The sequence below is a fragment of the Lathyrus oleraceus genome, chromosome 5 (assembly GCF_024323335.1).
Source record: "Lathyrus oleraceus cultivar Zhongwan6 chromosome 5, CAAS_Psat_ZW6_1.0, whole genome shotgun sequence".
Taxonomy (NCBI): Eukaryota; Viridiplantae; Streptophyta; class Magnoliopsida; order Fabales; family Fabaceae; genus Lathyrus; species Lathyrus oleraceus.
The window spans coordinates 534,592,437-534,609,025 of record NC_066583.1 but is presented as its reverse complement, the minus strand read 5'-3'; the positions used below and the strand labels follow the sequence as shown (position 1 = coordinate 534,609,025).

The 16,589-nt window shown below is 37.8% G+C and overlaps 1 protein-coding gene across 1 annotated transcript; it reads left to right on the top strand.

Moving 5' to 3' along the window:
* Positions 1 to 3,627: 3,627 nt before the first annotated feature.
* On the top strand, positions 3,628 to 4,819 carry LOC127083034 (uncharacterized). Its single transcript, XM_051023260.1, has 2 exons — positions 3,628 to 4,152; positions 4,252 to 4,819. Exons 1-2 carry the CDS (start codon positions 4,061 to 4,063, stop codon positions 4,487 to 4,489), a joined length of 330 nt encoding a protein of 109 aa, XP_050879217.1. The 5' UTR covers positions 3,628 to 4,060; the 3' UTR covers positions 4,490 to 4,819.
* The last annotated feature ends 11,770 nt before the right edge of the window (positions 4,820 to 16,589 follow it).

Sequence of the window (16,589 nt, the reverse complement as noted above, 5' to 3'; positions counted from 1 at the left end):
ACGAAAAAACCCTATCATAACGGTTGGAAAAATGATACAACCATGTCCGACCAACCGTTGTTAGGTACGGTGTGACTGTATGTATGATGCTTTCAACCACGAGTGTAGGACCGTTGTGATAAAGTAGGTAGCGCACTATATATCACAACGGTCAAAGTATACAATCATTGTGATATAAAGCGAAAGGTCATGGGTTTGAAACCCTGTGATTGTATGATTTATAATATTTTGTCGTCTATCTATAACAACGATTGATATAAATAACTGTGATTAGATACTCTTTTTCTTTTTTCCTATATTACAGAACCTGTATATTATACATATATATAGCTAAATATTTATATAAACTGTATTTGTTTGACAAATCTATTTTACAAACCAGTATTTGTTTTACAGACCTGTATTTATTTTACAAAATATTCACAAAATATATTTACACCATCAAAGACGAGTTAATACAATACCACCCCCTTTCTCAACTAGCGCATTAAAAATAAACACCAAATGCCTACAGACGTCGTCTAAGTGTTCGGAAGAGAAAGGTCTCTTGTCGTATATGGCTAGGGAAGCACATACGATTCTTCCTTTTCTTCCTCAACTACATCGCGCGTAGGTGGTGTTGACTCTCCCTCCTTTTCAGATGTTACAAATTCACTCACAATATCCTTTCCTTCATCCCTCTTATTAGTAGTGATCTCCATCTCTTTGCCACTTTGCAGCGTTATAACATTCACACGCCCTTTTGGGTTGGGTTTAGGTTGCCCTGGAAAAATTCCAGCAAGTGCTTTTGTAAACACTTGTTGCTGGGCTACTTGTGAAATTTGTGTCTCAAGCAACTTGCTGTAAGTAGCCATGGTATCAACCTTAGTCGCAAATTATCTTATCACTTCATTACTGTGGATGTTCTGGTTCTTGAAATCCTCATTCTGTTGGGTATGCTTCATGAGAAAATTATTCATCATAACCTCAAGTTTGAATTTCTAGGAGCAGTAGTGGAACCCATTTGTCCTTGAAGTCTGAGTGAAGAAGCAGGGGGTGCAGGATTGGCAACAAACGTATAATTAGTGTTCTTGTAGGAGAAATTGGGATGATTTCACATCCAGGATTATACGTGTTGGATTATGGGTTTCCTTGCGTGTAATTTACCTGGTTTGGCGTGGGTTCAGCTAAAAGTTAACACTCAGTAATAATGTATCCAGGGACTCCACAAATTTTTCAATTAGGAGTCACAATAGCTACGATAGCCACGGGGTTGATGCTCAGGTTGTCTAGCTTTTGATATATGGCACCCACTTTAGCATTCATATGCAAGAAGTTTATAACTCCGTACATCCCTCCTCTTAGTTGCACTTTTTATATGGGAGCTCGTTCACTCCCCCACTGGTGGTGGTACTTAGCCATGTTTTCGATAACTACGTAGGCATCGTTGAATGACTTATTCATAAGAGACCCACAAAAGTTGCATCAATGTTCATTCTTGTGTTATGAAGTATACCATTTTAGAATATATGAATTATATGCCACTTCTCTAATCCATGGTTCATGCAGGCTCTCATCAATTCCTTATATCGCTCACACGCTTCAAATATCGATTCACCATCAGTCTGCCTAAAGCGATCCTAAGTTGCATCATTTTGCTCGGTGGGAAGTATCTAGTGAGGAACGCCTTTTTAAGTTCATTCTGTGTCATAATGGAATTTGAAAGTAGGGATTGTAGCCATGCTATAACTCTGTCCTTGAGGGAGAGTGGGAATAGACGTATGTGAATGAATTCGGGACCAACACCTTTGCTCTTTAGCGTATCGACGAATTGCACGAAGACAGAAAGATGCATATTCGGATCCTCCGTCGAGTTACCGGTAAATTGGTTCTACTGCACTATCTGCAGCAGAGGGAGTTTTAACTCAAAATTGTTAACCTGGATCGCAAGATTAACAATACTAGAGTTTTGTACTCAAAGGGGAAAGCAAAATCCTTAAGCGGCAATTGCCGTTTTCTTCCATTTCTCCTTAGATTTGCTGTAATAGACGTCTAACATGTTGGCAGCGTTCAATTTCGTCGATCGATTGCCTAGATTCTCGGAGCTTTGGTTTCTTCACATACAACCGAAAGTGGGGAAAATTAATTAACATATAAAAATATGCCTAGTCTATACAATGTAACAACAGACTCGCGATATTGTAGAATTTGTCCCCGACAACGACACTAAAAACTTGATAAGCCACAAGTATACTACTATATCAGTTATAGTATAAAAGATTTTCGAATCCACGTAGACCAATTATAATTATCCCTATCTATTGTTCCTATATTTAGCTAAGGCGACTCGAATTGTTGGTTTTATGCAAAAATTAAAATTGACGGATTTAAATTGATATTAATAATGAAAGATCAAAACAAGACTCATATTAACCAATTTTATTCATATGAATGACAACTTTGAATTATAACAACAATTTTATTATCTATAGAAAATATTAACAAGCAGTAACGTCCACTTTCGTCAGCGCGTTTATCGGACCTTAAACCCGTAAAGTACTAGCTTCCGTAGTGTAAAATTCGAGTTTGAAAATTCTTTTACAAGTTAAAAATAGATCCTTGTTAGTTTAAAATGTCTTTCGCTATTTTTAAATTAAAATTTTGAACAACAAGGTCTGATACCGTTTTTCGCCATTTCGGTACGTAAATTGTATCTCTACATTCCTACTTTCGTAGTAAGTCTTTTCTTCTCTGCATAGAAAATTCAAAACGAAAAACTTATATATTCTTTTTATCAATTCTGACCCTGCTTTTGCATGCCCTAAGAACCTATCATTTGAATTTCTACATCAGATATCAATTCTATCATTTCAATATGCAACCTATATCTCGATGTTTCTATTTTCGTAGTAAACATTTTCTATTTTAAAAGAAGAAATTATAAAACATCATTTTATTCTCGTTACAAATAAATATTCAAACAACTCGTATAAAATAAATCGGTAAAGTACTCATCATGTGTCAGACTCTATTGAACTACTCATACATGGTAATGTAAACAACTGTATTTAGGACAAACATAATAAAATTTAGTAAAGTAAAGAACTTGCTAAATAAATGAAACATGAAATTTTGCATAAAATAATTGCTTGGAATGGAGACTTTTGATTTGGTACAACAATGGAATGGAAACAATAGTGCAGGAATTAAAATACAACAACAAAATTAAAACAACTACAAAATAAATGCTTCAAGTGCGTAAATATAAAGTTGGATAATCACCCTAATGTGGAATCTTTATGCTTTAAAACAAGTAAATATAGTGTTGTAATGAGCTTGGATCCCCTCTACAATTTATCACAATGGTATTTATAGTAAATTTGGGCTCTGAAAATGCCCCAAAATCGTGCTAAAATCCTGTGAACAGAGCTGAAATCGTGGATGTAACAGTTGAGAAAATGAAGGAAAATTGATTTTGGCCGCACTCTCAACTGCACATGCCTCTTTTTACAAATTTTTTTACAAATTTTTACGAGACGAACTGAAGCGGAGATGAAATACCCTTATACCACCCCTAGAATTTATCAACCAAGTACACGGTATACCTCTAAAAGTTTTGAAAGAAGAAAAAGAAAATAGTTCAAAGTCTCGTATTACATCTTTTTGAACTCACATATTACATCTCTTCCCATTTTATATTATTATAAAAAAAAAAACTTTAGTAAAAATAGTAAAGAACCGTATTGGACCCTTTCTGTGATTTCATATTACAATGTCCCTTTATTATAAAGTATACAAAAGACATCCTGCTAGTCAAATAGTGTACCACTAGCCAGGACAAAAGTTTGACCATGAACACATAGAAATAATTAAATTGAAGTGTTCAAGATTGAAACTTTCAAACTTATGCCTTGTATTTGTCTTCAATAATTCCTACCTACTACTTTTCCTATAAATAACCTTCAATCTTTCAAAGCACAGAACACACTAACATTTTCTACTATAACCAAGCTTCCGCGTTATTAATTATTCTGAAAGAACGGGAAATCAAGTTTGTTTATAATAAAAAGAACACTTTCTCATGGCTCTTTCTGCTACTAGTTTCATACAAATGCCACTGCTGCGAACAACCAATTATAAATCTTCTCCTACAAAACCTATGACTATTACAATGTAAGTGTATATAAATATTTGACTAATATTATCATCAAGTAATCGTATATTCTTGTGCATAAACATGAACTAATATTTTGTTTTTCTTGATATGAGCAGAACATGTGTTAACCATAAATATAAAGCTAAACAAGTTGATAGAAGCAGAAATGGAGGGTATGGACCTGGCCCACAGACCACTAGTATTAAACTCCAAACCACAAAAACAACAACAAGAAATCTTCAACTTGACAACATTTATGCCACAGCAATCTTGAGTAGCGTCAATGATGAAGATGATCACAACACAAGTAGTCCTAAAAGGATTGGCAACGTAGATTATCATTATGAAATATGAATTGAATGTGCATACATGGTGTCAATTTTGTCAAAAAAAAATCACCATGATATCAACAAGTTGTAATCATGTAATGATAGAAACTGATGTATAGAATGAATTTACAGAATAACAATACAAGTTTAATGAAAAGTCTTTAAGTCGAGTAGAGAAGGATTAAGAAACAACTTGTATAAAGTTATAGAAAAAGTTCCATAACGAACCATGTGTTCAAAACACCACATTCAGACATTACCAGTACGTGGGTACTACCCATATTGTTGAAATTAACCCCAATTTTGGAGATAATTCTTATCGATCTTGATTGATCGAGAATCAATCTTTTTGATAGATCGCTCGTCTCGTTCCTCACTCTTGACTCGAGTGGTTCAACTACTCTTTTGTTTTAAGATGATTCTCGTGCACAATGATTTGAGAAGACAAACAATCTATCAAAGTAAATTTGGAAGAAAAGAGAAATTAGAGTTTTGGAGAATGAGTAAGAAGGTGGATCAAATTCTACATAGTTTCTCTCTACATTTAATCTTATTGAATTTCTCTTATTTGACACATTACAATAATAAGATATAATGAGATAACTTGTCCACCAAGTAATTCTCAAAAGAAGTAACTAACATAAACTTCAAAAAGATGTATTCGACTTTCCATCGAATACAATTAATACATACTTTGTTCGACTGTGTCGATCGCACACACTTCGACTTTGTTGAACTTATAATTATGTTTGACACAAAGAAATGCATATTTAATACACCACCTAATTCATTGTGTCTAAGTTGTCTACATTCAACGTTGTTCTTAATCTTTTGAACAATTCAACCCGCATAACCTTTGTAATGATGTCTGCAATCTGATTTGCAGTTCTGTAGTATTCCAAGTCCAGCTTCTCATTTGCTACTTGCCCTCGAAGATAATGGAACCTCATCTCTATGTGATTGCTTCTTTCATATGCTATCGAAGTCTTCGTCAGATTAATAGAAGACATGTTGTTAATTTTTGTGGTATTTACTCCATGATTCTTTTCTGTAATTTCTTCTATCAAACTCATCATCCACGTTGCTTGACATGCACACATAGAGGCAACTATGTACTCAATCTTACTTGACGACAGTGCTACTACTGGTTCATTTCTTGAACTCCAAGAAATTGGTGCACCACCTAGCATAAACACATAACCAGATATAAATTTTTTATCCTCAGCATCACAACACCAACTTGAGTCAATGTAACCCACTAGTTTGCATTATTTTCCTTCATCTGCTACAGGAAACTAAATGCCAAAGTCGAGAGTTCAATGAGATATCTTAGTATCCTCTTTATGACTGCTAGGTGTGATACATTTGGCTTCTTCATGAATCTACTTACCATACCTATATTGTATGCTAGATCATGATTTGTGTGAGAAAGGTATCTTAGTGATCCAGTGAGTCTTATGTACTGAGTTGGATTGACATCATCTTTATTTAGTAGGTGTCTAAGTTGCATTGCAATCCTCCATCTTAAATCTTTTGTGTATCTCACTTGCATATCTTCTTTGATGCATCATTAGGCCTCTACTTGTAACACCCACATATAATATATGTCTAGAAATACATATTATACATAATGTGATACTGAAACTGAAATACACAAGCCCCTATTAGCAACATTATAAATATTTACATACCCAAAAAGAAACACAACTATGGCATAATATACACAGGGTGTCTAAAATAAAACTATGAGCTAGATCATTCTTTGAATGATCTAAAAATAAATATCTACACAATGAAAATGCCATCCAAAACATCGAGTCATCAAGGACATCATGCCATCTTGTCCTTACCCTTCACCTGTTGAGAACTTCGTGAAAAAATTCAACAAATATGGAGTGAGATGATAAATCCAGTGAATTCTCTATCTTATAGGTCCTAATAAGTTTCTAACTTAAGTCAAAAAATGGAATGAAGACTCAAGTAACGGGGAAAAATCACGCAATGTATGGAAACATGTCTTTTGATTTCTCATAACTCAATAAATCACTACTCAGATCCATGAAACATAGATCCCCTCCCGGGCCTACATCTAGGTCAAGCTCGGTTGACACATGCTCATATAATTAGACTTTAATGATGGATATCGGGTTTTCTATGAGACTCAAACTCAATTCAAGTGACTGTCACTCTATGGGACTCTAACACACTTAGAGTATCTTTCACTACATGAGACTCTAACCCACTTAAGTGTCCATGTATCCCCCATGTCCGACATGGTTGGGACTCAAACACATATGTGACACGAATCATTGGTATCCCATCTCATTCATACTTTACATAAGTATATCAAAGGGGATATGCACCATCAAGGGAAAACTATCTAAATACATGATTAGTTCCACAAAACATGATTGAATTCGTCAATCACTAGGTGAACTCATCCACCAATATTCACATCATCAAAACATGTTTCATACAATGTTTGGCATTTCTAGTTAATCAACTACTGGCCACGGTACACACCGAGGTATCATTGTGGAGAAGTATTTTCGTCTAAGTTATCTTTTTAATCCTAATCAAAGCACTAGGTTAACTCACTTATTCATCATGTATTTCTTTTAATTATTATTGTTGTAATATATATATATATATATATATATATATATATATATATATATATATAACATATGTTTAGTAGTTGTTCAATGCATAAAGAATCGTCTTAAATCAAGATATAAGGCAAACAAGCATGAGCCAATCGATTGGTTAGGGAGGCCCAATCGATTAGTTGAGTCCACATATCCTTTTTCAAGGAAAATCCACAGAACAATAGATTATATAGTGATGTCAATCAATTGACAACTGAACATTTTCAATTCTTCAAAGTCAAAAAATTCATACAATCAATTGCGAGAGGATGTCAATCAATTGGTTGCAGAAAGTTTTCAACTTATTTTAAACCAAAGAGTTCACCCAATCGATTGGTCTCGAAGGAAGCCCAGGAGCAATCAATCGGTCCATGTTTCCTTTTTTCCAAACTTGTTCATGCTTATTCACTTATAACAACCATTACACCAAATATACAAGCGAATACATGGCATTGGTTCATCTCACAACAAGTATACACTTCATAGATTCTCAAATTCATGAAACATATAGTCATAACCACAATAACAACAAGAATGTTCAATCATGTGAAACACAACAATCATGGAGAACATGAGTAAATCATTTGTTCATGGCAATTCGCATGATCAAGATAGAAATCTTATCATAATATCATGAACCTTACTAACTATTCTATGATTTCAACATAAACCCTAACTTCTAATTCATGAAGGTCCTAACTAGAACCCACCTTGGAGATGATGAGATATTGAAAGATTATGAGATGCGATGATGAATCCAAGCTCTATGTTCCTCCAAGTTCCTTATTCTTCTCAAGTTTCCTTTTTTCTCCCCAAATTAACTTCTTCCTTTCATATGTTTACAGTTAGATGAAAAAACATACATAGAGAGATCTATCATTACCTATGGTGGGTAATTGGCAAATGGATGAAAAAACATGTGGTGGAGAATTGTGGTCATAAAGAGAGAGGTTTGTGTGGTTAGAAATGAAGAGTAGTAGAAAAATATCCCAAGTGATACTACACTATAATATTTGTTATAGTAGAGTAATTGTCCCATTATTAATATTATCAAATGTCCCTTCTTGTACCAATTAATAAAAGGTCAGTCTCAAAGAATATTAATTAAGTCAATCCGAATTCACTAGTTACTCTAATTCTCCTAACTGACATCTTTTAGAGCACATAGGAACTCAGTTGTCCTCTCAGTATGACCATTCATCTAAGGATGATTAGACGTACTGATCGTAAAAATAGCAAGTGTACTATTTTTACCGATGTAGTAATAAGGAGTTTTATTTCCAAGTATCGATCTCAAGGATTGCGTAGGAAATACTTATTTTAATTTGATTCTATCAGAACAAAAAGATAATGGTTTGGTTGTTTTGGAATTTATAATAGTAAACACACAAAGAGTAAAAATAATTGATTAAGATAAAAGATGCCAGGGTGAGTGGTTGAGTTAACCGGTTATGAGTTCAGTCAAGATTTCCTTAATACATATGAAACATTCAATCACCTAACCTCCGAATGTTCTTACTTAAGTCCTTAAGGAAGAAACTATTAAACTACCAATTCTTACTCAAATGTCCATTCAATTAATCATTGGTTTTAATCATACAAAATATCAAGGTTTACGGTGATTTACGAAAGTTACTAGTCCTAGATGATGCATTCATAAACCCAATTGTGTGAAAACCCTAACAATCACAATCCTGTTATTGAAAGTCATAAATCAATTTGTATTTGTCCGATACAAAAGCATAATAACATCACACAATTGAATTGAAATACGCAACATAGTAATCAAGAAATCATTTGTTCAAATTCATAACATGCGATCACATCAGGACCACCCCCTAGCATCAGGGGGTTTAGCCTCTCATAGTACTTAAAGAACTCATAATGTAAAGATTAGACATTACAAAGAATTAGGAGAGTTTGATCTTCAATGGTTAATGCCCTTGAATCTCGTCATCTTCAAATCCTTCGTATTCGCTATCTTCTCCAATGCAATGTTTTCTTTCGTCTGTCAAAAAATGCCTTCTTCTTTCTCTTCCAAGCCTTCTTATAGCTTCAGATGAATCTCTTCCAAGCAAAAGGTCCAAACTACCCTTAATGAGCAGAATCGGTTCACACAGCAAAAAGTAGGGTTTCCAAGTTGCGTCCAATCAACACGGCCGTGTGTCACCACACGGGTGACCGTGTTGTTCTCCATAATTAATTATTTTAAACACAAGCTACAGAGGAATCAACATGGGCCGTGTTCCTCCACACGGGCGCCTGTGTTGATGCACTGTTTTAAACAACACGGTCGTGTGTCACCACACGGGTGCCCGTGTTGATCTCTGTTTTTCTTCTCCCATTTTGCTCTGCCTGATCAACAACACGGGCAGTGTTGTGGCACACGGGTGCCCGTGTTGACCTGCTGTTTCTTCATATTTTTGCCTTTCTGAGTATCCATAGCTTCACCATTATTGCTTTTAAACCTGTGCAATGGCATGTAACAATGACACTACCAAACGAAGCATAAACGAGATCTTTTTGACATAAACTTGTAATCGAATGCAATGCGATACCAAACTAACAAAACATGATAAATGACTCCGAAGCAACTAAAAACAAACATAAATCTTACCAAAGTGACGAAAATACTTCGGATTAACGGTGGGAATTCAATGGAAATGGTGAACGATCACAACCCCAAACTTGTCTCATTGCTTGTCCTCAAGTGATGTATTGAGTCCAAACAAAGGTCACCCCCGAATTCATTTTCCACAATGCAACCTAATCTTTCACCATTTGTGTTCTTCCTTTTCAATCGAGTTTCAGGTCTCTCCAATTCAGGCAGTTTACCACATTTCCACATCAGAAACCTCTTCACCTGTAAGCTTTTCACACACTCACAATATCTCTCAGGGTTAGGTGTGTACACTCATAGCACAGTATGCAATACCAACTCTTAACTTTGAATACATTCTAATGTCACTACCACAGCAGATTCCACACACTTTTAGAGGTCTTTTTGGGTTGTAACGGGGCTTGGGTACGGTGGGATAAACAAAAAAATTTGGATAACAAAGGGTTTTGAACTCGGTAGTCATGTTGTGTGATTTTTCTTTCTCTTTTTCTCGTGCATCACGTATACTCTGGGGGTTAATTTCACTCTTTTGACTCTTTTTCTACTCACATTTTTCGAGCATTTTATATGTGTTAGAGTCTTAAGTCTCGACAAGTGCATTTTTCTCTTTTGTTTTTCTTTTCTCTTTTTTTTTCTTTTTTTTTTCTTTTACAGCACATACATACTCTTTATCCTTTTTGTATGATCTCTTATTATGCACTTGCCTTCTCTTTCAAGATTTCCACCCCAAACTTAGTTTTATTGCACATCTTGCAATTCACACAATCATACCGAGTTATGAAACAAAAGGAAATGAATGATTAAAAGTTAACAGGGGGTTTATGATGAATAATGCTTAAAAGTTAACATGGGGTTTACGATGAATAAAATGGCTAAGGCTCAACGGGGTTTACGAAGGGAAACATACAGATAGGGATGGTTAGAAAGGCCCTGGCTAAACAAACAACTTGCCTCAGTGTGTTTTGTCATGCTGTGACGTGTCAACCGGACATACGCAAAATCAGAGTGATAAAGTCATACCTGGATGAACTCTCATGTTGATATTTCGTGTTTGGCTTTTTGTGATCTCACCATGTTGGTTAGCTTGCAAGCTCTGAAGTCTCCTCGTGTTATGTGGTTCTTTTCTGACTTGGTCTTTCCATACCGCTCTCTTGGTCCGGTGTCCCCAAATTGTGTCCAACTTCTTTTCTCAAGGTTGCATCAACTTCCGGGGTGCCTTATCAGCCTAAGTTTAAGGGGTGTCATTCATCCACTACCATTGATCCCGGGCTCGTCCAACCGTTTCTCATCACTCTGTACACACAGTAGGTCCAAAAGAACAGCAAACAAACAAAACAAACAAACATACTAATATAATGATAACATAACAAAAACAAAACAAATTGCAAGAAAATAAAAACATGAAAGGAAAGGAGAAAAACCCACCCACACTTGAACTAAACATTGACCTCAATGTTTAAATTCAAACACGAAGGGGACTTACAGTGATCACTGTTGTGGAGGAGGCGGGGGATCGTGCGGGAAATGCAACATCAGACGTTGCATCATGGCCTGCATGTCATCCATGACTGTCCCTTGCCGGAACAGTTCCACACTCTGTCTATCTAATTCCGCACCTTGTCTGGTCTGCTCGGTGCGGAGAGTTCCCATCTCCGTCTGGATCCAACCCCACTGGTCCTGAGACATAAAAGAGGAGCCTTCACCATGTAGGCTTGAATCATGTGGGGGTGGCATACCGTGGGTAGCTGGCCTCTCATCTTCTTCCATGTCCTCACCTGAAAGGTCATGGTCAAACTGCGCATCTTCCCCTACAGCTTGGGCTGAACCTGTGTACAACCAATTAGCAGCATTGGCAATGCTAATGGACCCAGGTGCAGGTAGTGCGAGCACTTCCACATTGTGAATCATCAGAGCGTAATGAGTCGGCCTGATGGCAATCATTTGTTGATTGACTAGCGTGTGCATGTCAATCTTAGTCTTGCCCATTATTGCAGTCTCTTCCATCAAGAGTTGATCATACCCGAAGTGGCCCGCAATCTGCGTGATCATACCACCTACAGAAATATCCCCAGTAGTTGCATGGCCAACCTGTTTCAAATGATTGGCGGCGAAAGCCGCTGTATTGATTCGCTCATTCTGGGCCATGCAATACAGAAAAAATAACTCTCTCTTAGCAGCGACCCCTGTACTATCACCCTGTCCGAACAAGGTGTATGCTAACCCTTTTTGTGCATACCTGAAGCACGGGTTATGAATTCCAGAAGCTTTTCCCGAGCTAGGGTTATATCCAGTTTTACCTGTAATAGCTTGCCAGAAATCAATAGCAGAAAAAGTGTCCGGAGGGGTTCCGGGTCCAGATACCGGGAGTCTCAAAATACTCCCAAGTTCCTCAACAGATAATTCATGATCTTCATCAAACAAGCGGAAAGTAATTTGCCCATAAAATTCCATCTCCGAACCTGTCCACCTTCTCCTCATCTTGAACTCAACCGTACTCAAGAATTCAAGGGTGATCCGAGCGAAGGTCGGTGCTTCGAATTGCATGTATTCCAACATACCGATGTTGTGGAACATGCGGTGCACCTCTTCTTTCAAACCTAACTCATCCAGGATAGCATCACACATATATCGGGTTGGAATAAGCTTACGTTTAGCTAGAATCACTTACCTCTCTTGATGATTCGGTTGGTCAAACAAAATGCCATGAGGATTTATAGAGCGTCTAACCCGTTGCTTTGGTCGAGAAGATGTGGCTACCTCCTTTTCCTTGCCTGTACGCTTAGGGGGCATAATGGTACCTGAATTTTTTTTCTCAAAATCCAACGAATAGGTTAGTGAAAACTGCAACCGTCACTGTGTAGAGGACGGCGAGAGGAACAATTTTTGTGAAGGTGAGATGAGGTTAAAGTGAGTGGAGCTATGAGAAAAGTGAAGCTTAATTTGATGGAGGCTAGGTTAACAATGGAGGAAGAGGGAGAGAGAGGTTTCCAAAATCAGAAAAAGTGAGAATAAGTGGTGGGGAAGAGATGTAATAGAAAGTGGGGCCCAACATTGAAAATACCCAAAATCACAAAATTTGAAAAATTTACCCGTTACAAACAACACGGCCGTGTTCCTGCACACGGGCGCCCGTGTTAATCCACTGTTTTAATTAACACGGTCGTGTGTCACCACACGGGTGCCCGTGTTAATCCACTGTTTTAATTAACACGGTCGTGTGTCACCACACGGGCGCCCGTGTTAATCCACTGTTTTGATTAACACGGTCGTGTGTCAGCACACGGGTGGCCGTGTGGATGCCCCGTTTTCCTCAATTTCTAAATTCGGCAATGCTTCTTGGATCTGGCATCCTTTCGTTGAGAAGTGATTATGACTATCCTCTCCAAGTTCCACTCCTTGCCTGCAACAACGTTTCATACCCATACAGAAAAGAAAAGAAAAAAACAAAATAAGCTAACAATCGAACACGTGGGTTGCCTCCCACGAAGCGCTTCGTTTAACGTCGCATGGCTCGACGATTGTCCACCTCATTAGGCGAGGCGCATATGGTCAATCAATCCAGGTTGTTGGCCTCTGTAATAGGGCTTCAGCCTCTGGCCATTCACCTTGAATATATCTCCATTCTTTTGGTTCTTAATCTTTATAGCTCTGTGGGGAAAAACTTGATGCACGACAAATGGCCCAGACCATCTTGACTTTAATTTCCCAGGAAACTACTTGAGCCTCGAATTGAACAACAATACCAGTTGTCCTTCCCAGAAATCTTTCCTGATGATTCTCTGATCATGCCACTTCCGTGTTTGCTCCTTGTACATCTTTGCATTCTCATATGCCTGATTACGAAATTCTTCTAACTCGTGAAGTTGAAGAATTCGGGATTCACCGGCTTTTGCAAGATCACAATTTAATAACTTGGATGCCCAAAAGGCTTTGTGCTCTAATTCCAGAGGAAGATGACAAGCCTTACCATAAATCAGCTGATACGGAGACATGCCAATTGGTGTTTTGAAAGCTGTTCGGTATGCCCATAACGCGTCATCTAATTTGATTGCCCAATCTTTTCGTGAAGCACTCACTGTCTTTTCCAAAATCTTTTTAATTTGCCGATTATACACTTCAACTTGCCCACTAGTTTGGGGATGATATGGTGTGGCAATCTTGTGCTTCACATTATATTTCTTCAATAAGTTCTCCATGAGCTTATTCAAGAAATGTGTTCCTTCATCACTGATAAGTTCTCTAGGCACACCAAACCTGGAGAAGATGTTTTGTTTAAGGAAGTTTACCACTGCTCTCGCGTCATTAGAAGGGAGGGCTACGGCTTCCACCCATTTGGAGACATAGTCCACAGCCACCAGAATATAATTTTTTCCAAATGAGGGTGGAAATGGCCCCATAAAGTCTATCCCCCAAACATCAAATAATTCCACTTCAAGCATGCCCTTTTGAGGCATCTGATTCTTCCTAGAAATATTTCCTGTCCGTTGGCATCTGTCACATTCCTTCACAACTACTTGGGCATCCTTAAACAATGTGGGCCAGTACAACCCTGATTGGAGGACTTTTACGGCTGTCCTGTCTCCACTAAAGTGTCCCCCATAATTTGAGTCATGACATTCCTTTAAGACTTCATTTTGTTCTTCCTCAGGGACACATCGACGAATTAGTTCGTCCACCCATTTCTTATACATGAATGGTTCGTCCCACAAATAAAACCTGCAATCATGAAGAAACTTTTTCTTTTTGTTATAATCAAAGTCATCAGGAATTATACCACCCACCAGGTAGTTTGCGTAGTCAGCAAACCAAGGAACACCCACCACCGCGAGGATTCTTTCATCTATAAACTCGTTCTTTATGGGATGTTTCTCTTCCGTCTCTTCAATCGGAGACATTCGAGATAGGTGGTCAGCAACGGTGTTTTCACACCCCTTTTGGTCTCGAATTTCAAGGTCAAGTTCTTGCAACAGCAAGATCTATCTGAGCAGCCTTGGCTTCGAGTCCTGTTTAGAAAAAAGATATTTCAACGCAGCATGGTCAGTATAAACAATTACCTTTGTTCCCAACAAGTATTGCCAAAAATTTTCAAAGGCATAAACCACAACCAGTAACTCCTTCTCTGTAGTTGCATAATTCATCTGGGCTGGATTCAACACATGGCTAGCATAGTAGATGACATGGAGGCGTTTATCTTTTCTTTGCCCCAAGACTGCCCCTACTGCTATATCGCTCGCATCGCACATTATCTCAAAGGGTAGAGACCAGTCAGGCGAGATCACTATAGGAGCAGACACCAATTTACTTTTCAGAGTCTCGAAGGCTTAGTTGCTCTTTTTGTCAAACAAAAACGGAGTATCCTTCACAAGCAGGCTAGTCAAAGGTTTTGCGATCTTGGAGAAATCTTTTATGAACCTATGATAGAATCCTGCATGTCCTAAGAAACTCCGTATACCTTTCTCATTCACAGGATGAGGGAGATTGGCAATTACTTCCACTTTTGCCTTGTCAACTTCTATCCCTTGATGGGAAATTTGATGACCTAGTACTATCCCTTCTCTCACCATGAAGTGACACTTTTCCCAATTCAGAATTAGATTGGTTTATTGACATCTTTCCAGCACAAGTGAAAGATTATACAAACAATTTTCGAAAGAAGATCCAAAAACCGAAAAATCATCCATAAAGACCTCCATCTGCTTCTCAAGCATGTCGGAAAATATGGATGTCATGCACCTCTGAAATGTCGCAGGTGCGTTGCATAAACCAAACGGCATTCTTCTATAAGCAAAGATTCCATACGGGCATGTGAATGTTGTTTTTTCTTGATCCTCAGGTGCCACAGCAATTTGGTTGTACCCTGAGTACCCATCCAGAAAACAGTAGAAATCATGACCTGCCAATCTTTCCAACATCTGATCGATAAAAGGTAAAGGAAAATGATCCTTCCTTGTAGCAGTGTTTAGTCTTCTATAGTCTATGCAAACTCTCCAACCTGTAACCGTACGGGTGGGGATCAATTCATTTTTCTCATTTTTTATCACAGTTGTCCCTCCCTTCTTTGGCACCACATGAACTGGGCTCACCCACGAACTGTCAGATATTGGGTAAATTAACCCTGCATCTAAAAGTTTCACAACCTCCTTGAGAACAACTTCTTTCATAGCTGGATTCAGTCTTCTTTGAGGTTGGACGACCGCTTTCTGATTATCCTCCATCAAAATCTTGTGCATACACATCGTCGGGCTGATTCCTTTCAAATCGTCCATCGCCCACCCAATAGCACCCTTGTATTTCTTTAGGACTTTAATTAGCTCTCCTTCTTGGGTCTCTCTCAAACCTGAATTGATGATTGCTGGACATTTTTTCTCATTGTCAAGAAAGACATATTTGAGATGTTCTGGTAATTGTTTCAACTCTATCCCCTTTTTTATATCCTGTTTTGATTCTGAAGATGTTTTAGGTCGAAGCTCCTCCCACCATTGCGGTCGGGAACGAAGCCAAGGCGGTTGTTCCTTTAACATCGCTACCACTTCGGATTCTTTCTCATCAATTCCTTCAGTATCCTCAACAATAGATAAACTCAAAACTCTCTCCAAAGGAAGCTTGGGTGTTGTAATCTGCATAGATTGAGCAAAAACTGTATCTAACACTTCAATACTTTTACTCTCCCCTTCGTCATCCTTGAATTTCATAGTATCCCTCACATCAATTTTGAGCTTTTCATCATAAACTTTGAGGGTCATGGTTCCTTCCTCAATATCTATCATGCATCTTCCAGTTTCCAGGAAAGGTCTTCCCAATATGAGAGGAATCTCTTCATCTTCCGGCATCTCGAGTATCACAAAATCCACCGGGAA

What these genes read in the sequence shown, in the direction of transcription:
- LOC127083034 (XM_051023260.1), top strand. Translation starts at nt 4,061, where the DNA reads ATGGCTCTTTCTGCTACTAGTTTCATACAAATGCCACTGCTGCGAACA. An exon ending in AAACCTATGACTATTACAAT is followed by an intron (nt 4,153 to 4,251) that starts GTAAGTGTATAT and finishes TGATATGAGCAG; the next exon opens with AACATGTGTTAACCATAAAT.